The following is a 23815-nucleotide window of genomic DNA, read 5'->3' on the forward strand; positions in this document are numbered from 1 at the left end:
TTATGGCATTTTATAGGTTCATTAGTAATTTCTAGCCAGAATATCATCACATCATATGACATTTGCTCATTTTCACATATTGCATTGGTTTTGCCCTGTTTTAATATTCTCATACAAGGTTCATTCTAGTTTCTTTTCTAGATAGAATTCTTTAGTTTAATTTCTCCCATCATTGTATCTTTTTCATTTTAGGCTGAATTCATACAAACAGATCACTCATACTTTGCCATCTCTTTGGATTTGACATCCAAAGTCTAACATCACAAGATTTCCCTTATACTAAATCCAAATAGAAAAATCAGAAAATAAGTTGAATCTTCATTGAAAGAAAAGCAACAACTCAGTATATAACATCACAAAGTTTTCCTTATACTAAGACACTCAAAATACAATCATCAAATACTTTCCTCACCAATTGACTTCCTTTTTGCTTATTTAATGAATCCTCTCCTCAACTACCTGCATATTTAACATAACAATTTTATCAGTTTGACTAATTCCATGCCATTATTTAAGTATTGAAATTGTCATGATTTCTTACTTTAAACCACTGAGATGATTGAACATACAGTCTGAACAAACGTGAGCAAAAGTAACACAATTGCAGCAATAGTGGAGGCCTTTTTCCAAGGAGTGTTAAAGTAGTCGTGTACGAAGATAGCCTTGTACTTGTTGAAAGGATTTTCATAGAAATTATTTAAGCCACTGCAGATGGAGCAATAGTATGGAGTGAAGTCTGGCATACTCATACTTGAAGCCAGATTATTGATTACTGTAACCACCTTATTAGCATCACCGCTCCAATTGACAATAATTTTCTTGTCAGCAAGTACATTCACATCTTTTTCAGTCTTGATAAGAAAATATAGGATGGCTACATATTGAGTAATGATTTTTGTAGCCGAATGGTGGCAACTTTCATATGCCACCATATTCCTCAAATAAAGGTATGTACTGGCATTTATATTCAAGCTTGGCATGCTCAACACTCCATCTTCAGATAATTCCAAGTCAAGAAAGCTTTTATTTGGACTGACTTTGAACTCAAGACCTGCCTCCATTAGTTGGCTTGCACTATAAACATGTTTAATATCTTCTTTGCTTTCAGTCTGATTTCCATGATCAATCTTTGATGATGATATTATTGAAGATCTAAGCAGATCAGTGAAGTGTTTTGGACTCTCTTCCGGACACTCGGTTTCAAAACTTGTGCTCTTAAGACAGTTGAAACAAATCTGACAAAAGGAGAGGATTGGTTTGTTCGTCCCAGTGAGTGGTTCATTCGTACTGGTGAGTGGTTCTTTTGTACGTATGCAGTTGAAACAAGTCGTACCAGTTCGTATACAGTTGACACACATCTTAAAAAAGGATGGGGTATCACGAAGTGATTCATTGGTATCACGGAATGATTCATTCGTGGTACTGGAAAGTGGTTCATTGGTTATGGAGGGTGGTTCATTAGTGAGGTTGTAAAGTTGTTCGAGGACAAAGAATGGAAGTTGATTTTCCAGTATCATCAAGTCATGCTTAATCTCCAGTCGCATCCACGGTTTTAACATTATGTGGTCTTTTTCCTCCCAAACATGGGGATCACTCCATCTTAGAAAAATCTCAATTATGAACAAAGCATCAACAAAAATCATAGTCAAGAAATCAACATTGTTACCTTCAATTGTCTCTGCATAACAGCTTCGAATAATATTAATGTTTTCGCATATCTCTTTAATTTTGGCAACCAATATTTTTTCGGATAGTTTTCTTCGATTCAGAAATGCCTTGACATATTTCAGTTTAAGGCTTTCATTCAGTTTAAGGCTTTCAGTTGCCTTATTACTGTTGCGATGATAAGGACCAATGGAAACAATTTGAGGTGTGTAGGCTTTGGGAGTAGATTTACGAATATTTGATGGTACCTTATAAATGCATTGCTTATCGATTTCATCAATGTTTGGAGCAGTCACATTTTGAAGCATCTTACTCCATTTTTTCTCCAAATCATTCAGTTGTCCTTCCATTTGGTTAGAACTCTGAAACATGAAAAATATTTAATAACTTATTGAAATATTAGGATTTGGGATTTTTGGTTTTAGAATATCATTTTTAGAGGTAGATTAATTACTAATTATAAATACTTACTTTTAATAACCATTCTTAAATATAATTGATCCCTATTGTACCCGTTTAAATTATCAAATGACCATTTTGCCCATCAGAAAAATGAATTTTAGATTGTGTATTTCTAAGGCTTTTTGAAACAAGTTTTTCAGAATTTTCAGAACGAGACTTTTGAGATGTTATTTCACAAACAAAATTTTCGAAATGACATTTCCAAAATGTAATTTTCGAAACAATTTTTGAAATTCATGGAATATTTTTAAAAATGAATTTTCTAATACGCATCTTCCGAAACAAAATTTACAAAATGTATAGAATTTCTTCCAGAATGAATTTTCCAGAACATCTCAACATGAAATATATCTAAAAGGGCTTTCCGAAACACATGATATAAAACATCTTTTACATTAATAAGAAAAAAGAGAAAATATCTCACTATTTAATATAAATATCATCAAGTTGGCACTGCTCAAAATACAATTCTTGTAAAGCTGTTAAAAACAAGTTGGATTATAATTAGCATTTTTCAGCAATAAAATATGATTCCAACGTTGAGGTTACTTCATTTGATTCTTCACAACAACAAAAAATCAAGTTGAAAAAATTCTGAATTCAACTTAGTACTTGACTCCCCAAGTTCAACATCTCCAGCTAAAATAAGTAGTGCAAAAGATTGGAACCAAATATAGCAAATAGGAGAAGAAAGAACCTGGTATGGTGAAACTGTCTGAGGAAGATGATGATTCTTCACCAATTAAATTTCCACAACTCACCAACTGCTTTCTCATTCATCTTATGCATTGATTCCTGCTTTATATAATAATTCCTTATGCTCAAGTCTTTCCATGTCAATTTCTTTATATAAACAAAAAACTACTTTTGACCCCACATTTCATAAATAACAACCGTTCCACATTTACTTTTTCAATAAAATAATGTGTAAAAAAATCTATAAATTGAAACCAAATAAAGCAAATAGGAGGAAAGTAATCTGAGATCGTGAAGCTGTCCAGGAATATGAAGTATCTTCAGCTATTAAATCACTTTTCAACAACTCAGCAACTGTTTCTAATGCAATTATTCGTGCTTTATATATATAATAATCCCTTATGCTGAAGTCTTTGTAAGTCAATTTATATAACAATAAACTACTTTAACACCATTGGTTACACTTACTTTTCCAATTAAATTTTATATTATACACTAGATCTACCATCTAAACAACCCACTTTAGGAATATTGTAGTCATTAAAAAAAAGTTAGTTTTTGCATTTTTAAAGAAAGAGATATTAAAAAGTAAAATTATAAATATAAAGTGTATGTAAAAATTAATATATGGATTGTTCACCCATAAACATTTAACACTTACTTTTTCGATTAAATATTATAATAAAATGTTAATTTATGGAGATATATAATAAATTGCAGTTCATTAATTAATGGGTTATTTAGATAATGATATCGTGCTTTTACTTTATGCATTTCCATAATTTCTTCTTTTTATATTCTCTCAAATTTTAGAAAAGTGACTTTTTATTTGTATATTTTGGAAAAATTTTGGAATTTTTATCGGCTCCAACTCCCGTTTGTCTTTGCTTCCCCTGCACCCTATCGTTCGCCTCTAACTCTTCATCGTATTCTATTGTTCGTCATGATTTTTCCATACCTTTCACCATTCGGCTTAACCTCTCTCTGCCTTCTATCGTTCGATTTGCCTTCCCTTGCCTCCTACCATTCGGCACCAGCTCTTCACCGCCTTCCACCGTTCAGCTAGACCTCTCCGCGCCACCATTTGGCTTGACCTTTCCCTGCCTTCCACCGTTCAACTTGCTTTCCTTTGTCTCTTATCGTTCAGTTCCAGCTCTTCACCCCCTTCCATCATTCGGCTAGACCCCTCCACACCTTCCACCATTCGGCCTTTACGGTCAATACCATTCAACCTCACTTCCATCTTACCTTTCTTCTCATTCTCATATACTTTCCAGCCCTTATCATTACACTAGTAAAAAATTGATTTATTACCGTGCACATTATGCATTGGTTACCCAGAAACCGAAGTATACTATTGCGCGGTGACATTTTTGAAATTATATTGACAGTATAGGCCGCGCACTACAAGAAAAAATTGAATTATATACAGCTAAATACCGTATATAAGACCCAAAATCCGTATATAATACTTGATTATATACAGATTATATACGAACAAAAATCTGTATATAATATTGTCGTAGCTAAGATTATATACAGATAAATCCGTATATAAATTATATACGGCCGTATGTAACTATAAAGCTTTATAAAAAAAAAATTAAGTTACCTCACGTATCCAATACATATAAGTTTAATAAGGTGAAACTTCATCTTTGACTAAATAACAAGCACCCAAGGAAAGTACAATCAAGTTTTTCCATATTACCACAAAACCCAAGAAACTCAGAACAATAATTTCACACTTAAAGTTCACATACTATAAAATTAAAATTTCTAAGTACTCAAACATAGTAATAACTAAAGTCTAGATGTTTCTAATACTAATAATTACAATAAGAACGAAACAAATTAAAGGATTCTTTATCTTGTACTTGATCATTGTCATGCAACTCTTAGTTTGAATCAAATTGACCTCTTATGTTGCAATGGTGTTAGGAGTTCTCCTGATTGCTTGTAGAAAAACTTTCCATCCTACAACTTCATATATGCTTGAGGGATGGTGGACAAAGGTTAGGAACGAAACCAGGAGCGACCCCATTTTCGTCAAACCCTTAGCCTTTTTTTTGTTTGATACCTACTCACAAGTAAACTTTATCACCAAAAAATCATATTACCAATAAGATATGAAAAATAATTTTCTTAAACACTAAATCAGACACACAGTAAAAAATACATTCTTGGAGAGCGGGTGTTTAATTGTATTTAATTATTTCTTGATGATGAAATGGATAGTAAAATCATAGTTTAAAATATGTGAATGAGAATTTCTAAAATTATTAAATAAAATGTTAATTATTTAAAGATTGTTTAAAGTTTGATTTTATATAATTTTATATTTTATTTATAGTTCTAAAATAAAAGTTATCTTTACAAATATTACTCATTTAAATTTTATATTTTAATATTACTCATTTAAATTTTCTTTTAAAAATACATTTATTTACAAGAGTATTTAATATACAGCTATATTTACACTAGGAGCAAAATTAAAATAAGGAGTTGACTTTAATTGCAGGGGCATACCAAAAACTAGGAGCAAAATTAAAATAGTTATAAATTTTGAAAAACAACAAATACATTTTTCAAGACAATGATGCCATTACCTTATCATCTTCATGCTTACCTTTCAAACATATCCTTTTCAAATATAGTTGGCATAATGAACAAGTAAAGGTTAGAATAATGAAAAGCAGTACAATGAACAAGTAAAGGTACATACTTCAATATCCAGATGATTAAGATTGAAATAAAATGCTCTACAATTAAACTTATCAGAGTACATATTCAAATAAAAGTACCTCAATTACTTGCAACCACTACTATTAAACCCTCTGTCGATACAATAAAAGTACCCCAATTACTTCCAATCAATTGTAATTTAACTCATAGTTGACCAATATTTGGAGGGAAGAAAGAACATACTTCAAGAACTGAATAATACATGATAATGCAAAGTAGATAAAACGCATAATCTAATTAATTAAACAATTGAAATTATGACTAAGAAGCTTTCATCCTTTGAGAATAACAATTTCCAATCAAATAAAATTCACTATAGATTAACAAAGGCAATTTTATAATAATTCAAAAAAAGATGTTCTAAACCTTGATCAACCTATTGGTTGGTGTTGTTTGAAACTCTTGCCAGATGTTCCCTTTATATATTGAAAAGTCCACTACAACAAATACAAAGGAAACTAACTGGATTCAATTAACTAACTATAAAAATTATTAAATAGTAAGTAATATTAAAATTGGATATGTATAGTGACTGAATTTGAATTATAGGACCCATAAATAGACATCATGAAACATACGTGAATAACAGAGTTGAACATATGTACTTGCAACAGAGAACATTAGTTACCTGAATATCCAAGCGAATCGAATGTTAGATACCTTTATCATGCTTCATCACAGGAGAAAATATATCCATCAGCTGAGTAGCCAAAATAGTAGGCTTTTGGAGTCGGTTGGCCAAAGCAAAAGCTAATGCTTACTCTAAGCAATCCTGAGATGGAATAGAGGCATAGAAGAAGCTACTTAAAATTGGCCCCCTTTCTGCCTGCACCCAAACAAAGTCATCAAACAAAAAAGGCATGAAAGACAAAACCTATTTTGTAGAGTTAAACTTACCTATAAGTTACAAAAGGAAAAATACAAATGTAAACTAAGTTACTTAGCTGACATTAAACGAAAACTTTAATTCAAGTAGAATGAGTTAGTAGTATACGAGACATAAATGTTATGAATGAAAGAAGTGAGGAAAGATACTACTAGAGAACAGAGAGCATGCATTGATACAATAGATTACATTTCAAACCATAAAAGTCATTCTCCATCAAAGACACACTGTGATTTAGTTCATGATGCTTAAAATAACATTTTTCAACATGAACTCATGATCAACATTTGTGATAGAGTTAAAAGAGCTAAACATTTTCCAATATTGCAACAGAGTTTATGCTTACAAAATAAGCCATGCCTGAATGCAGAAAAAATAGGAAAAACCCAATCTCTATTTATAATCAGTTTGTTTAAGATGAAATAGTTTAAAAGAGAATGTTGAGAAATGAAAAGATAAAAAGGTACTGATATTCTTGATAACATATTGTAGCCATAAACATTCCATCACGTCCTCCTTGCAAACATGTCCTTCGGTTATGTCCAACTTTACCACACAATCCACAATGCACTGACCTCTTTTTGGGAACAAGAATTTCAGCCTACAAAATTCAAAATAACAAGTCGGATTAACTATCTATAATTAACAGACCATGTTCTCCAACAATGTCACATGTAAATTTCCTTCTAAGTTCATCTTACTTTAAAATGCATTTCAAAATCTCATCATTCTATCATATTTCCATGTGCCCCAATAAGCATCATGCTCTATTTATTAATTTCTTATCTTCTGTCAAATGGAGAAATAAGAAAGACTCAACTTTCTCCCTTTCCAAAAGTTCTCATCTTCAACATTCATTTCAACTACTCTTGTTTACTAATGAGTTTACTATTCATGTATGCTTTTCTGTGTTATATTATTTAATCATAAATAGAATCTATGTATGTAATTCATTCTTCTAATACCAATTTTTGAGTTGTAAAAGAGAGATCACAATCCAGATCAAGGTGTCCACGTTCATTACATCTATTGCAAGTTTGATTGAGCTCTTCAATGGTTACTCTCCTTAAAGCCTAAAATCATAAATGCATATGAAAATATCATCATTCTAGGAAACGAAAACGAGCTCAACAAATTGTCAAAGATAATACTTTTGTGAATAATTGTATTCATAGTAATTTAATTGAATATAGAACATGAAAGTTTTACGTACCCATTTTCAGATGTTTGGGGAAAAGCAGACTAGCTGTCCAACTTTACCACATTGTCCACATCGTCTGTCAGCCACACCCTATGTTATGCATAATTTCTTGTGGACTCTTGGACCATTCCCAAAAAATAAACGTAATGGTAGTTCTTTCTGCACATAAATATGTATGAACAAGAATGAAACAAACTATAACTCTTTAAATTTGAAAAACTCAACAATCATATACGCAAAAATCAAAACACCCTTGAATCAATTCAAGACAAACAAAAAGAAACAAGGAAATCAATACTTATCTCTTGTAGCTTGCTCGACTCGAACTCCTTCAAAGCTTCCTTGATGAGCAAATGCAACGGAATCACGAGACGAACTCAAGATCAAAAGCGAAACAAAGAATGAACGGAAGAAAATGTTAGAAAACCCTAAACGAACGAATAAAAGCTAGAACGATTGGGGAAAAACTCTAAAATGGATGATGAACCCTAATCTGGACCAAAGGAACCCTAAAAATGGGGAGAAACTCAGTATGAACCAATTAATCGGTTCAAACGCAAGATTGATCAGTAGAAAAGTGTTTAAACAACACATGGAAGTTTAATCGGTGGAAATTGAAAAACAAACGATAGAAAGGGTTTTAATATGTATGAAAATGGCTTTAATCGATTAAAAATGAAGGAAAAGTAAAGAGGAGGACGAAACCCTAGGATTCGGAGATAATTATGTATATGAAAGTGAAAGGTGAAAGTCATTAGGGTTTTCGAGAATGTAGATATGATGGTGTGAGTGAGGCACAACATTAACCTTTTCATCTTCTTTTTTGAAGAGGCACGAGAAGGAAAAATTTGGACGGCCAAGCAAGCTAAAATTTAATTTTAATTTTAATAATAAATTATTTTAAAATTCGTATGTAAATTTGGTAGATAAATTTAATTTCATTTATATACGAAAAAATTGGTAGATAAAAATCCGTATATAAAATCCATATATAATATATTTCTAAAAATTCGTATATAAAATCCGTATGTAATATTTATATTATGTACGGATAAAATCCGAATATAAATATCGGTAGGTAAATCGCATTTTTGTTGTAGTGGCAGTTCCCCTCAGAACAGCAACCTATTGTCCCTGCAAAATTCTAACATTCCTGCCAAGTCAGTCGTGAAATAAATTTGGAGTCAGAGCGTCAGGGAATAGGCTACGGTTCTGAGGGGAACCGCGACTTATTGTCCCTGCAAAATTTTGACATTCCCTACTATAGTCTGAACACCATAAAAGTTAGGGAATAAACCGAGGATCCCCTTTGAACCGAGGCATAAAACCCCTCTAACTTTTCCCATGTGGTACTCCTACAATAATGGGCAGGTAGAGTGTCAGGGAATAGACCATAATTCCCCTATGAATCGAGGCATAAAACCCGCTGTCAAATTATGACTTTTCCCACGTGGCACTCCTGCAATAAATGGGCAGGTAGAGCGTCAGGGAATAGACCGCGGTTCTTAGGGGAATCTCGGCCTATTCGCTGATATGAAAAAATTTAAAATATTTAAGAGAATGAGCCTCGGTTAGGCGGGGAACCGCGACATAAAGTGTGAAAAAAATAGACCTTGGCTAAGTTGGGAACCGAGGTTGTATCCCCTCTATTACCCCAGTTTTCTAATGAAGCGAGGTAGTAACTATTAATTAGGTTAAAAAAATACAAAACAATTTCGTCTTCCTCCCTCGAAATCTCTCCTTGCAACTAAAAAGCTCTCCTCCGCCGTTTTTGCCATTCTCGTCATTTTCATTGCACTCTCACCGATCAACCTTGATTTTGATTGCCTTCGTTGCCTTTATGATCATTTTGGAAGCATTTACACCAATCAAAATCAGTTTTGAAGCATTATTGTGTCGTCGCTGTGGTTTATTCATTTATGTCTCGTTTTTGGATTATTTAGATAAGATTTTTTATTATTTTCTTGCGTTTTTTATTATTTTGGATGATGAGACTTATGTTTTGTTGTATTTGTGTGTAGGTATTGTGATTTTGCTGCATTCCAAAACTTGGAAAGTCGTATCTTCTCTGTTGTTGGCTTCTTTTTCATGCTCTTAGGTTCCTATTATTATGTTTTATTAAACTTTTTTTGTAAATTTTTACTTTTTTGTATGTTGAATATATGTAATTATGTGTGATTGAATGTTTGAATTGATCATTTGAATGCTTATTAATTGTATGGTTGTATGACTGAATTGATTGTATGATTGAATTGATTTAATATGTAAAATTCTATAATTGTGGTTCTGCTCATTGCACAAGTCTCATTCCACACATCTCAGACACGTAGTAGATTAGTAAGAACCTCAATGTTTGGACTTTCTCTGTTATATAAATGAATGCTAAATCTTTTTTTATATATAGTTCTATTTCAGCAAGTATGATGTTGGTTGGGAGATCAATTGCTAACAGTAGAAAGCTTGCATGGATTGCTCTCAAGGTTTGACATATGTTAAAGCCATACTTTCTTATAGCTGTTTTGTTTTAATGATTTTCACTAACTATTTACAACTGTGATGATATATTGTAGTGTAGCAGACAGAAAGAATCATATGAGTGTGGATACTATGTAAAGTATTAGATGACCCATATTATTCGTGCTCATATCACAAGAGGTTGGGAAACGATAATATTTAAATTTAATGAATTTTGATTTTCTACAACATTTGGAATTCATATACACTAATTAATATCAATTATCTTGTGCAGAGATTAAAGGCTCCTACTCCAATTCTTTAGAAGCCACTTACATTCCTGAGGAAAGCAATTGCAAAACATTTCGTTAGATTATATAATAGTTCATAGTTTCTTATATTTAAAATACATTAGAACATGTTGATTTGTAATTATTTGACTTTATACATTATGAAATGTAAATATATTGACTATTGTGTTGAATCTGTTGAATCTTTGTTGTTATGATATTGTTTGATATGCAGTTAGTACCGGGGCCTAAAGTCCCAGATCTTTTTACCTCGCTCGTATATGTTGCGGTTCTAAAAGCGACGTATATTAAAAAACAACCGTGGTTCCCTTCACTACACTAGTGTTACCTACCACCTTATACTCTAACATTTTACCATTCATCTTTCGCTTTCAGGTCGCATTCCTTTTGTTTTAGATAAAGATTATTCTTCTTTTACAACAATTAAATGTCTTTTACTCTCTGTACTCTGCAAACGTATATGGAATCCAATGAAACTCTGATGTGAGTTGCCAGTTGTTGTTACCTTTTCAATACTTTTTTAAGCATATTATTAATAACATCCAGATGGGGTGATTGGTATCACTTTTGTTCTCCCGTTTTATATTTTAGTTCATACCTGAAATTTCATACATAAATTTCTGTGGTTGTTTTTGACAAATTAACTTTAGATGACTAAATTCAAACCTTTTTATCTATGAAACAATGAAACATTTAATTCAGAAATTCAAGTATTGTCGAAAGAGTGAAACATTTACTAGGTAAGAAAGTATTGTCAAAACAGAATTTAACACAATAAAAGAAATTCAAGTATATTAGTTCTTCTTTAACACTAAAAAAATTTAACACATTTGAACTTCTTCTTAAACATTAAAAATAAAATCGCTGCTATGATTTCTCTACATTGTTTTGCTAGTACTTCAACTACTAGTGATTAAAAATAAAATTAAAAAAAATAATATCTATGTAGTTTTATTCTCCTTCTTCTTATACCTAAATCTTTTTCAAGTTGTTGGGAGGTTCAACATACATATAGATCTCCACACTTGGACCAAGTTCTTACGGGTTTGCTTTTAGTATCACTCCAAAAAATCTCTTACCATTGGAGGTATTTATGTGTATATAAACCCATGATCAATCCTTCTTTTACTTGATGTGAGTCTTTATTTGTATCCCAACACAAGTAACAAATTTTCCCTTTGTGTTAATTCATAGCTGCAATGCCACATACAATTTTGTCTTTTCTAAGAAATACTAAAACATATCTGAAGACGCATGGATGGAAGATGCTAGTAGATTGCAGTGTTCAGGGGATGGAATGAGATATGACTTGATTGGTTTTGGGTTGCGGAATATTGTCTGATAGAAATAAATATATCACTATAAAAATAACATATTACAGGAGAGGTGGGTTTTATTTTCGGAGTTTCAAAAACCTCCCTTAATTTCCATCGGTTTCTATAATAAACCACAATAAATTTTTAATTTAGTTATTTAAAATAATATTTCAACGGTTTGGTAAACAAAACCGCCGGTTAGTAGTATTTACCCTCTGAATTTTTTCTTTCTCGCGCCTCTTCTTTTTTCTTCTAATTTTTTCATTTTCGCGTTTCTCTTCTCCAGACAGTTTCACATCCTTTCTCTCCACTACTGAGCTTCACATTCTTTTCTTCTCCATTTCTCAGCTTCCCTAGTCTTTCTTTCGCCAATCCTTATGCACGCTAATCGGCGATGTCTGCGCCCTGCCGCTGCTAGCGATGTCTGTGCCACCATCGGTCGCGCTGTCGCCGCCAGGGCCAAAGACCGAATTAGATGGAGTAGCGCGATTCTCACAAATCCGTTTGGCCGATAGAAGCGGAGGCACCGCGTGAAGGCAAGGAAGTCCCGTGTTGGATTGATGAAGAAGGGGTCATCGAAGATTCGAAGAACGGCATTGCCGTTGTAGGATAAAGCGCGCTCTCTCAGAAGATTAATCCCCAGTTGCCGGAAGGTGTCGTTCTCGAAGCTTGTAGAAGAAGCCGGTGATTAGATCTCTGCCTTGGAGATGCAAGTGCGAGGAGTGAGAGCCATGGCGAGTCTCGCCGACCTTCAGACCGACGGTCCCCCTCCCCCGCTCCTTTCGTCTGTGTTTAATGCTACAATCCGGGTCAGGTTTCAATTTCTATAAATTTGCTTTGACATCTCCAAATGTCTAAGTAAAAACATTTATTTTCAACCAAATATAGCTTCAGAGTATGCTAATAGAGTGGTTAATGCACATTCAAGATTGCAAGGAACACATATCGTCCCTTGAAGTTACACTTCGTTACACCAACTGTAAGTAGTTAATATTTCAAACTACAAATACAATTATAAATTTTATGATATTTTATAAATTTAACTTGTGCTCACGTGAACCGGGAAGCTTTGAGTGCGGATATTATGTCATGAGGCACATGCATAAAATTATATCCGCAAATGTCATTGACTCATGAAATTTGACAATGTGAACATTTTATAACTAAGATATTAAGTCATTAATATTATAACTTGACTCAAACTATTCATTGTGTAGATATTTGATGACACGTCTCCAATGGAGCAACATGTCATAAAGGAAGTCTGGGAGTAGTGGATTGCATTTTTTTAACCATTTGTAAAAGATTAGACGTTTCAATATTACATTTTGAGTTTAGGAGCTATTTTATTTGTAACTATGTTAGGTAAATATATTTAGGAATCTTTTTAGGTATATATTGAAGATCGAGTCAAGTTACGAAGGGCAAAGGTCGAGTCAAGTTGTTTTAGGCCAAAAGTCAAGCCAATTCAGCCCGTATTGATAGTTGAGATGAGTTTTCTCGACTCAAAGATCGAGCTGAGTGGGACTGAGTCGGAAGTCTAGCCAAGTATTCCTACATGAAGGTTGAGCTGAGTCGGCTTAGGCCGAAGGTCAACTAAGTTGGCATATATTGAAGGTGGCACCAAGTGAGCTCGTCCTAAAGGTCGTGACAATTCAACTCGAGTCGAAAGTCCAATTGAGTCGGCCTAGGTCAAAGGTCGAGCCAAGTTATCTTGAGCTAAAGCTCAAGCAAAGTTATTCCTTGTAGAAGGTAAAGCTGAGTCAGTCTCGTCTAAAGGTCGGGTCAAGTCAGCCTGGGTGAAAGTTGAGCCCAAGGTTGGTTTAGTCTTCCTAATCCGAAGGTCTAGCCGAGTTAGCCCTAACTGAAGGTTTAGCTAAGTTGCCTCGAATTGAAGGTCCAACCAAGTTGGCATGGGTTAAAGGTCAAGCTGAGTTGTCTTGGTTCGAAGGTCGAGTCAAGTTCCCTTGTCGAAGATCGAGCCGAATTGATCTAAACTTAAAGCTGAAATCAATCAATCCTAATTAAAAGTCAAGACGAATCAATTTAGACTAAAGACTAAGCCTAATTGACCAAGACTAAAAGTTGTGATGAATTCCAAATCAAAGATCGAGCTAAGTCAACTCGAATTTAAAGATAAATTTGAGTTTTACTTAAAATAAAAATTAAATTGCTTTATTCAACTTGTCACTTATTCGATTGCAATAATGTTAGAGGCACTCAATTGATTTCATAAATATATGAGAGATACAAAGTTGCAATATGTGAATCAACTGATAAAAAGAACATTTTATAGACATCAAATGGAAGAAGCAATGAGGGAAGAGTTGTTTATGATTGAAAAGAACAAAACATGGGAACATGTTGATAAACTACAATACAAAAAGAGAATAGTCTGAAATGGGTATTCAGAACTAAATTAAATATTTATGGTTCAATTAGACTTGTAGTCAATGGATATGCACATTTTTTTTTTTGTTAGTTACTTTGGCACAATTGCACCAGTTGCCACACTTGATACAATAAGATTATTTTTTGCAATTTCTGTTCAATTGGTCTGGAAAATTCATTAAATGATGGTCAAATCAACATTTCTAATTAAATAGATATTTGAAGAAGAAATTTATGATGAACTATCTAGAGTTTTGTGGTGAAAGGTAGAGAAGGCAAATTCTACCGACTACATAACGCTCTTTATGGCTTAAAAGAGACCCAAGAGCTGGTATAGTAAAATAAATGAGTATTTTCGTTGCCTTGATTTAAAACAAAAGGATTTTATAATCCACATTTTATGTTCAACACATTAGCATGGAAATTCTTGTTATTTCTCTTGGATGATATTTTAATTACTAGTAGCAATGCAAAAATTATTGATGAGTTTAAGGAAGACAAGATGCAAGGTTTGGAAATGACAAACAATGGATTGATGACATGTTTTCTTGGAATGGAGATCAATCAAGAAGAAAAGCCAAGTTTTAATATGCCAAAAAAAATCAAGTTCTTAAAAAATTCAAAGACGAGGATTGTAAAGAACTTAATACCCAATAAATCAAAGGGAAAAGTTGTACAAAATGGTACTAATGAAATGAATGATATTTTAGGAGTTTGATTGGTTGCTTTTTGTATGTGAACAACCCGGTCTGATATTATGAATGTTGTAAACATATTGTCTCATTGTCATAGTGAATTGTATCTAAAATTATCAAAAAAAAAAGTTATTAGATATATCAAAGGAACCATAAACTATGAATTCAAGTTTTGAAGTTGTTTGGATATTTTAACCGTGATTGGGTAGATTTTTTTTATGATATGAAGAATATTTTGGAATATTGTTTACTATTGACTCGTAATTTTTTCATGGTGTTTAAAATAATGTATTCTAACTCATTTAGCTACAAAATCAGAGCTTGTGGCTGCAACATTTTGGTTGATTTGCATAGGGAACACAGGAGGTACTGATGTATTTGTTGATATATTACACTACAACAATTGATCGCTAAAATGTTTTTCTTTTTTAGTGATAATCAAATTGTGACATCTCTCCCAACTCTGTATTTCAAGTAAAAATAAGAAATTCAAATCAATATTTTCTTCTTGACAAAGGTTCAAACAATTGAGTGACATATTTATGAAGTCCTTATCAATCAATAAGTTTGACTTTATCGAAAAAATAAATTAGTGAACGTAGCCTCTAATATAAGGTGTGTTAGGAGTTTACTTTTCGGCTTTTTTATTTTATTTATTGTTTCAATTATCAAAGTATTATTTCAATTTTTATTAAAAGGGATTTTATTTAGTCAAGTAGTTAAAAATTATGTGGTAACTTATAGGAGGTTGACTAATATGGAAAGTTATGTTTTTTATTTTTTTGGAAAGTTAAGTTTTTTTTCAGAGTTGTAATGTAATTGCATTGTAAAAAATTGAGTTTGAAAATTTGTTTGGATTTGCAATACTACTTACTTCTTGAGGAACTGTTACTAACAAAAATATAATATATATAATTTTAATAATCATGATAAAAGTGAAGATATTTTTTTATAAGTTTAAAAATATTTATAAGAGCTTGTAATAAAGGTAGTTAAGGATAACCAAAAACTAGAAAAAAAGTTGAATATTTATTTTTAGGAAAGAAAAACAACAACAAAGTAAATCTCCTTATTACAAGGTTCTCTTACAAATAGAACTTAGACAGTCAAATACAATCATCACCGTCTTCTTCCCTTAACTGACTTTCTTGTTCCTTATTTAACAATCCATCTCATTAATTACCTGCATATTTAACATAGCTAATTTTATCAGTTGTAACTCATTTCATAGCAGCATATAAGTATAGACATAGCATGATTTCTTACCATGAAATAGTGAGGCGATTGAACATACAGTCTGAAGAAACGTGAGGAAAAGTAGCATAATTGCAGCAGTAGTAGATGCTATTTTCCAAGGAGTGTTGAAGTAGTCGTGTATGAAGGTAGCCTTGTACTTGTTACAAGGGTTTTCATAGAAATCATTTAAGCTATTGCAGAGGGAGAAATAGTGGGAATTGAAAAATGGCATGCTAAGTTGTGAGCTCAGATCATTAATCATTGTAGCCACTTTATTAGCATCACCGGTCCAATTTACAATAATTTTCTTATCAACAAGTATGTTCACATCTTTTTCAGTATTGATGAGAAAATCTAGAATCGTTAAGTATTGAGTAACAATGCTTGTAGCAGAAAGGTGGCAGTGTTCATATGCCATCATATTCCTGAACAAAACTTCTGAGTTGTCATGTATATCCAAGCTTGGCATGCTCAATACTCCATATTTAGAATAGGTCAAGTCAAGTAAGCTTTTATTTGGACTGAGCTTGAACTCAAGACCTGCCTCCTTTAGTTGGCTTGCACTGTATACATGTTTAATAATTTGTTTGCATTCTTCCGGTTTTCCAAGACCAAGCTTTGATGATGATATTATAGAAGATCTTAGCAAATCATTGAAGTGTTTTGGACTCTCTCCTGAACACTCGTTTCCGAAAAGTCTATTCCCAAAATATTTGAAAGTAATGTCAAGAAACTTCTCATTCATACCAGTGAGCTTGTGAAGTTCTTCAAGAACGCAGAAAGGAAGTTGATTTTCCAGTAGTAGCAAGTCAAGGTCCACATAGGTTAGCATCCATGGTTTTAGCATTAAAGGGTCTTTTCCCTTCCATTCACAATTACTATTCCATCTTAGAAAAAGTTCAATTATGAAGCAAGCATCAACTAAAATCAGTTTCAAGAAATCATCACTATTGCATTTAATAGTGTCTGCATAACAACTTCGAATAATATTGCTTTCTTCCATTTCTTTAATTTTGAGAACAAATTCTCTGATAGGTAGTTGTGTTCGATCTAGGAATCCCTTGAGATATTTGAGTTTGAGCTCTTCCATTGCCTCAAAACTGTTGTCTTCCTTACTAAGGTCACATGGTTTGTGATGATAAGGGCCAATTGAAAGAATTTGAGGAGTGTAGGCTTTGGGATTACTTTCACGAATATTCGGTGGTACCTTATAAATGCATTGCATATGGAATTCATCCGTTTGCAGAGGTTTCACATGTTGAAGCATCTCGGTCCATTGTCTTTCTAAACGTTCTATTTCAATGGCTAAATCTTTTGATTCTCTTTTCATTTGGTTAAACCACTGTAACATGAAAGCTGATATATACAGAAATATTAGAAACTAGGATTTTGAGTTATAGAAAAACATTTTTAAAGGTGGAGTGTAAAAATTAGAAATACTAATCTTTAATAAGCATTCCTAAACATAATTCATATAACAAGTATTTTTAAAGTTGATTTAGAACATTTTTTATATTAAGAAATCTACATCAACCAAAGAGACTAACTCCAAAACCAATTACATTTTTGGTTGACCATCCATGATCGACACATTTTATCGACTACTATTAACTGACCACATTTGATCAACTTTTCTGGATTGATCATGCTCAGCTGACCACTCTGAATTGATCACTTTTGACCGTTCATCTCTTGGCCAACCGATTAATCACTTTGGACCGAACACAATCGGCAGTTCATCCCGTGGCCGACCTCTTGATCATCGTGACCAATCGGTTACAAAATGATCAAAACAATAATCTCCAATCAAGTAGTTGATTTTTATTAAAATATGATTAAATTGATTACAATATTATAGTGTCATGTACTTTTGAAAGTACCATCCAAGACTAGGAGACTTGACCAAACACCCCATTTGGTTACCAAATTCGACAAGAGCACTTGAGCTATACAAACGAGAAATCTAGAAATGCCCAATACTCAGCTTTGGAGGCAAACTACAAACCCTATCCATACACCCGAAATAACAAGAAAAAAGAGAAAATATCTTACTAAGTATTAAAAATATCAAGTACGCACTGTCAATATACAACACTGGTAAAGCAGTAAAAGAGTTACATTTTTCAACCATAAAACATGGTTCCAAGATTGAGGATAATTCATTTGAAACCAAAGCAAACAAAAGATAACCCATCTAAAAAGAATTCTGAATACAATATAGTACTTAAACCATCGAGTTAATTAGATGCCTGACTCCCCATATTCACATCTCTAGATAAATAATTAGTGCAAAAAAAATCTATTCATGGATGAAATCAAAGGTCTGGAACTAAATACAGCAAAAGGGAGGAGAGTGAACCTGATATGTTGAAATTGTTGAGGAATATAATTAATCTTTTAGCAATTAAATCACCTTTTCAACTATTCATGCTTTTATAATAATTCCGTGTGCTGAAGTCTTTCTAAGTCAACACCATTGATTATCTTTCGAAATCTAATGGCTATAAATTGCAGTTCATTAATGAATGATTTAGTGCGTTTGTGGATAATGTATGGACCCATTGTCCAGCATTTGGCTCTTTGTACAGCTTTTTGGGTTGAAAACAGTCACTCTGATTCTCATGCGTGCCAAATAAGTTTCAAAGATGGAGGGACCAAATATGTTTGTACTTTTATAACACTGAAGCTGAAATTATGCTAGCTTAATTTCTACTCGTTTTCATATCTTTCAGTTGCTTTTATTTACTTGGATTTTTTTAAATTTTACGTTTGCATATATAAGTTTACCACAAATAAATAACTATGAGAAACTCGTGAAATAGTAAGTAAAAGATAAATGATGAAACGAAAAACAAGTGTAAATATATGGCCTAGACCAAAATAATTTATAGGCCTCAACAATTATAATGCCCCACCTTACATGGAACCTTAACAAACCTGACTAAGCTAAGTGGAAGAGTAAATACAATCGTCAGCGGGTTTGCTAGAAGTGGAGGATTGACCTTACTTGGCTCAACATCATTTATAGGCTCGAAAATAATAGTAGAGCTACTATTGCAAATAATTTTGTTATTTAAAGAGACATGTATATTTATTTTATTATTTAATAAGGTATCAAGAGAATATGTTAATATCTTCTCGATAGGTCCAAAAGGTCTATAAATACATCATCTCCCGGAAATACTCATTAAATACTTAATAATTACTACTCTCACATCATTCATCCACTCCTATTGACTTGAACGTTAGAGATAGTGAGAAAAGATCTCACTATTTATTAAATAACATCAATATGCACTGGTCAATATACGATACAGGTAAAGCTGTTAAAAATATTTCGATTATAAATAGCATTATCAACCATAAAATATGGTTTCAAGATCGAGGATAACTCATTTGATTCCAAAGCAGAATTAGATAGATACTTGGGAACAACAAAAAGTTAACTCGACTGAATTTCTAATTCGGTTTCATCTTTGGCTTAGGCCGAATAATCTTAAATCTTTTACTTATGTGACTCATATCGACATTCATACTCAGCCAACTTTTAGGAAAATAAGTTTTTATGAATAATCTGACTTACTTTTATGATGAATTTCACCTATACAAAACATTACAATTTGTAAGATTTTCATTGCACTTCTCCTCTCCAAACCATAATGTTTATCAACTATTACAAATCATGACCAGTGTAATGACCATTTAAAGTCAAAACATAACAATAAACTCCTCCTGAATTTTTCACTCCTAAAACATCATAATACAACTACTCATAAAATCTGTCATACATAGTAACTCCCACATTTAGGTTTACCTTACACTTCCAAGGTTCTCTTACAATTACAGCTTAGACAACCAGATATAATCGTCTACGTCTTCTTACCTTAACCGACTTTTCTTCTTCCTTATTTAACTATCCATCTCCTTATTTACCTGCACATTTAACATTACCATTTTATCAGTTCTAACTCATTTCGTAACAGTAGTTTAGTATACGTATAATGATTTCTTACCACGAACTACTGAGATGATTGAACATACAGTCTGAATAAACGTAAGCAAAAGTAGCATAATTGCAGCAGTAGTAGAAGCTATTTTCCAAGGAGTGTTGAAGTATTCGTGTATGAATATAGCCTTGTACTTGTTGAAAGGATTTTCATAGAAATGATTTAAGTTATTGCAGATGGAGAAATAGTGTGAATTGAAATATGACATAGCAATATTTGAGCTCAAATTATTAATCATTGTAACCACTGCATTAGTATCACCCATCAAATTGACAATAATTTTCTTGTCAACAAGTACGTTCACATCCTTTTCTGTATTGATCAGAAAATCTAGGAACGCTACATATTGAGAAATGATATATGTAGACGAAAGGTGGCAATGTTCATATGCCATCATATTCCTGAACAAAACTTCTGTACCGTCATGTATAGTCAAGATTGGCATGCTCAGCACTCCATGTTTAGGATAGGTCAAGTCAAGGAAGCTTTTATTTGGATTGACCTGGAACTGAAGACCTGCCTCCATTAGTTGGCTTGCACTGTATACATGTTTAACTTTCCGTTTTTCCAGATTTTCAAGACCAAGCTTTGATGATGATATTATAGAAGATCTTAAAAAATCAGTGAAGTGTTCTGGACTCTCTCTTGGACACATGATTCTTAAACTTTCTTTCTTAAAATAATTGAAAGTAATGTCAAGTAATTTCTCATTCATACCAGTGAGGTTGTAAAGTTGTTCAAGAACAAAGAACGGAAGTTGATTCTCGAGAAGTAGCAAATCATCCTGAATATAGTCTAGCATCCATGGTTTTAGCAGCAATGGATCTTTTTCCATCCAGTAACTGTATTCGTGGCATCTTAGAAAAAGTTCAATGATAAAGCAAGCATCAACTAAAATCATCTTTAAAAAATCATCATCATTACATTTAATAGTGTCTGCATAACAACTTCGAATTTTTTCTTCCAATTCTTTAATTTTGACAGCAAATTCTCGCATAGGTAGTCGTGTTCGATTTAGGAATCCCATAAGATATTTCAGTTTAAGCTCCTCCATGGCCCCAAAACTATTGTAATGATAAGGGCCAATGGAAACAATTAGAGGCGTGTAGGCTTTGGGATTGCTTTCACGAATATGTTGTGGTACCCTATAAATGTTTTGCATAGAGATATCATTCATTTCTGGAAGTTTCACATTTTGAAGCATCTCAGTCCATTCTCTCTCTAAACGTTCTATTTCAATCGCTACATCTCTTGATTTTCCTTCCATTTGGTTAAAACTCTGTAACATGAAAATTTATATAATAACGTATTGAAATATTAGGACTTAGGATTTCGAATTTTAGAATAACATTTTTAAAGGTGCAGTAATTAGTAATTATAAATAGGAAAATGATATTTTAACACCATTTTTTTACACCATTTTAACATTCCACACATGTCAAAATGTGGTTGGACGATTTCAAATTAAGAAAAGCTGAACCAAGGACATATTTGGAACAGAAAAACCAAAGTTTTTTTTCTTAATTTAAAATCGTCCAACCACATTTTGACACGTATGCAGTGTTAAAATGGTATAAAAAAATGGTGTTAAAATATCATTTTCCTTATAAATACCTATTTTAATAGGCTTTCTTAAACATAATGGATATATCAAACATTTTCAAAATCGATATAAAAGATTTTTTACATTAAAAAGAAAAAAAGGGAAAACATCCCACTATTTACTATAAAAATATCATCAAGTGTATGCACTGGTCAATATACAATACTGGTAAAGCACTTAAAAGACAGTTGGAATTCAATTTGCATTTATCAACCACAAAATATGGTTCCAAGATTTAGGATATTGATTTGATACCAAAGAGGAATTAGATACTTCACAACAACAAAAATTCAGCCCACTTTAAAAAAATTATGAATACAGTATAGTACTTCAACCAACAAGACACAGACCCTTTGTAGCTAAAATAATGAGTGCAGAAAAAATGTATTCATGGATGCATCGAAATCGAAGAATATTGGAACTAAATAGAGCAAAAAATGGAGGAGAAGGAACCTGTGTTGAGGAATTGGATTAATGTTCAGCAATTGAATAACCTTAACAAGCAAAGCCCCAATATCCCACAATCAGCAGCTGCTTTCTGATTCATCTCATACGATGATTCATATGCTTTATATAATAATTCCTTATTCTAAAACCAGCTTACACGCTATCTCGTGTTCAGATTTTGTATGAACCAATTGTCCAGCATTCGACTTTAGCATACTAACTGATGAAGCTATTAGGTCCTCTTCACTGATTAGACTCACTCAATTCCAAATGCTCTACTTGAAAACTCTAAATATCCACTGAATTACGTTTTCCTAAAGCACAAAAAAAAACTACCTTTCATTTTTAAATTTTCTTCCTCATACAACTCAATAATTCCATAAAATGTAGAAAGTATTAAGTGCCACACCATTCCAAATACCTGCCAAGCATAATGGTACACCATTTCACACTCAAAGAATATATGATTGGTTGATTCCTCCCTGAAGTTGCAAGTAGAACACACACATTATAGTTTCAGGTATCACATGCGGATTGGATCTTTTGTTTATACGATCTGGTCTTTGTATAGTTTTAAGTCAAACAGGTGGATTAAATAAATATCAGGACATCAAATGACATCTGATTTTTGAAGAATGAAACGAATTATGAGAGTGAGGTCTTGTTAGCAAAATAAGCTTTTGGTGAATAAATTGATTCACTTGCTTGTGTTTTTCATGCAATCTATTAATGTTTAATGCAAATGCTAAAAGAATATAGAAGCTCCTAAAAAAAGAGAGTTGGAATGTAAACTGGGCCTATAAAATAAAAGTCCAAGGGTGTTGTTCCCTCCACCTCTCCAACACCTCTCCAAGTGGAACCTGCACCTCCCCACTATTTTAATTTATTTCAAAAATATTCTACATCTCCCCACTATTTTCTTTTATTCCAAAAATACCCTACACCTCCCCACTATTCTTAATAATTTTTTTCTTTCTCTCTCTACATTAATGGAGCATTTACATGGCTCATTAATGGAGCATTTACATTATTCAAATTTAAACTTGTGATATATTTTCTTAAAAAAGTTTGACTCAATCTTATTTTTGCTATTGAATATATTTTTTTTTTCAAATTACTTAATAAATGGTAAAATTTTGTTAAATTTCTAGAAAAATGTTTATATACATGTAATATATCACAAATTCAAATACGAACCATGTGAATAATCCATTAATGTAGAGAGAGAAAAGAAAAGATGGTTGAGGATATTGAGGATGCATAGAGTATTTTTGGAATAAAAGAAAATAACATAGATGTGTAGAATGTTTTTGAAATAAATGAAAATAATGGGGAGGTGGAGGAGCACAGGGAGGTGGAGGGAGAAACACCCTTCTTTTAATAATAAACATAATAATATTAATAGTAAATAATGATATATTATTATTATTATTATTATTATATACTAACTTCATAACGACGAAAGAACTAAGTAAATTCTAAATCTTTAACAAATAACTTTTTTTTATATTTTAAGTATTTAATAATATTTATATTATTTATCTAATAAATTAAATATTTTATTCAAATTATCTGAGTTAAACATGTCGGTGAGTTAAAACATAATTTAATGTTAAAAATTATAGATATTATATGTAAAAAAAATACACACACATATATACATACATATATATATATATATATATATATATATATATATA

The 23815-nt window shown here is 32.2% G+C and overlaps 3 protein-coding genes across 4 annotated transcripts; all 3 read right to left on the bottom strand.

Moving 5' to 3' along the window:
- Positions 1-294: 294 nt before the first annotated feature.
- On the bottom strand, positions 295-2971 carry LOC106779410. The gene is made up of 3 exons (XM_014667508.2): positions 2825-2971; positions 542-2027; positions 295-459 (listed from the first exon to the last, which is right to left on the bottom strand). Exon 2 carries the CDS (start codon positions 2013-2015, stop codon positions 543-545), a length of 1473 nt encoding a protein of 490 aa, XP_014522994.1. The 5' UTR covers positions 2016-2027; positions 2825-2971; the 3' UTR covers positions 295-459; position 542.
- Positions 2972-15832: 12861 nt separating this feature from the next.
- Positions 15833-18447, bottom strand: LOC106779407 (UPF0481 protein At3g47200-like). The gene is made up of 3 exons (XM_014667504.2): positions 18418-18447; positions 16089-17414; positions 15833-16005 (listed from the first exon to the last, which is right to left on the bottom strand). The coding sequence occupies exons 2-3, from the start codon at positions 17407-17409 to the stop codon at positions 15998-16000; spliced, it is 1329 nt and encodes a 442-aa protein (XP_014522990.1). The 5' UTR covers positions 17410-17414; positions 18418-18447; the 3' UTR covers positions 15833-15997.
- Positions 18448-19679: 1232 nt separating this feature from the next.
- LOC106779413 (UPF0481 protein At3g47200) lies at positions 19680-22198 on the bottom strand. Of its 2 annotated transcripts, XM_014667509.2 has the most exons (3): positions 22122-22198; positions 20072-21344; positions 19680-19991 (listed from the first exon to the last, which is right to left on the bottom strand). In XM_014667509.2, the coding sequence occupies exons 2-3, from the start codon at positions 21330-21332 to the stop codon at positions 19984-19986; spliced, it is 1269 nt and encodes a 422-aa protein (XP_014522995.2). In that variant the 5' UTR covers positions 21333-21344; positions 22122-22198; the 3' UTR covers positions 19680-19983. The 2 variants fall into 2 exon arrangements, with proteins under 2 accessions (XP_014522995.2, XP_022632289.1); XM_022776568.1 differs by having other exon boundaries at positions 19680-21344.
- Positions 22199-23815: the final 1617 nt, after the last annotated feature.

This window comes from Vigna radiata, unplaced genomic scaffold (assembly GCF_000741045.1).
Source record: "Vigna radiata var. radiata cultivar VC1973A unplaced genomic scaffold, Vradiata_ver6 scaffold_285, whole genome shotgun sequence".
Taxonomy (NCBI): Eukaryota; Viridiplantae; Streptophyta; class Magnoliopsida; order Fabales; family Fabaceae; genus Vigna; species Vigna radiata.

Excerpts from the sequence above, each read along its gene's own strand:
- LOC106779410 (XM_014667508.2), bottom strand. The coding sequence starts at position 2,015 with ATGGAAGGACAACTGAATGATTTGGAGAAAAAATGGAGTAAGATGCTT.
- LOC106779407 (XM_014667504.2), bottom strand. The coding sequence starts at position 17,409 with ATGTTACAGTGGTTTAACCAAATGAAAAGAGAATCAAAAGATTTAGCC.
- LOC106779413 (XM_022776568.1), bottom strand. The coding sequence starts at position 21,332 with ATGGAAGGAAAATCAAGAGATGTAGCGATTGAAATAGAACGTTTAGAG.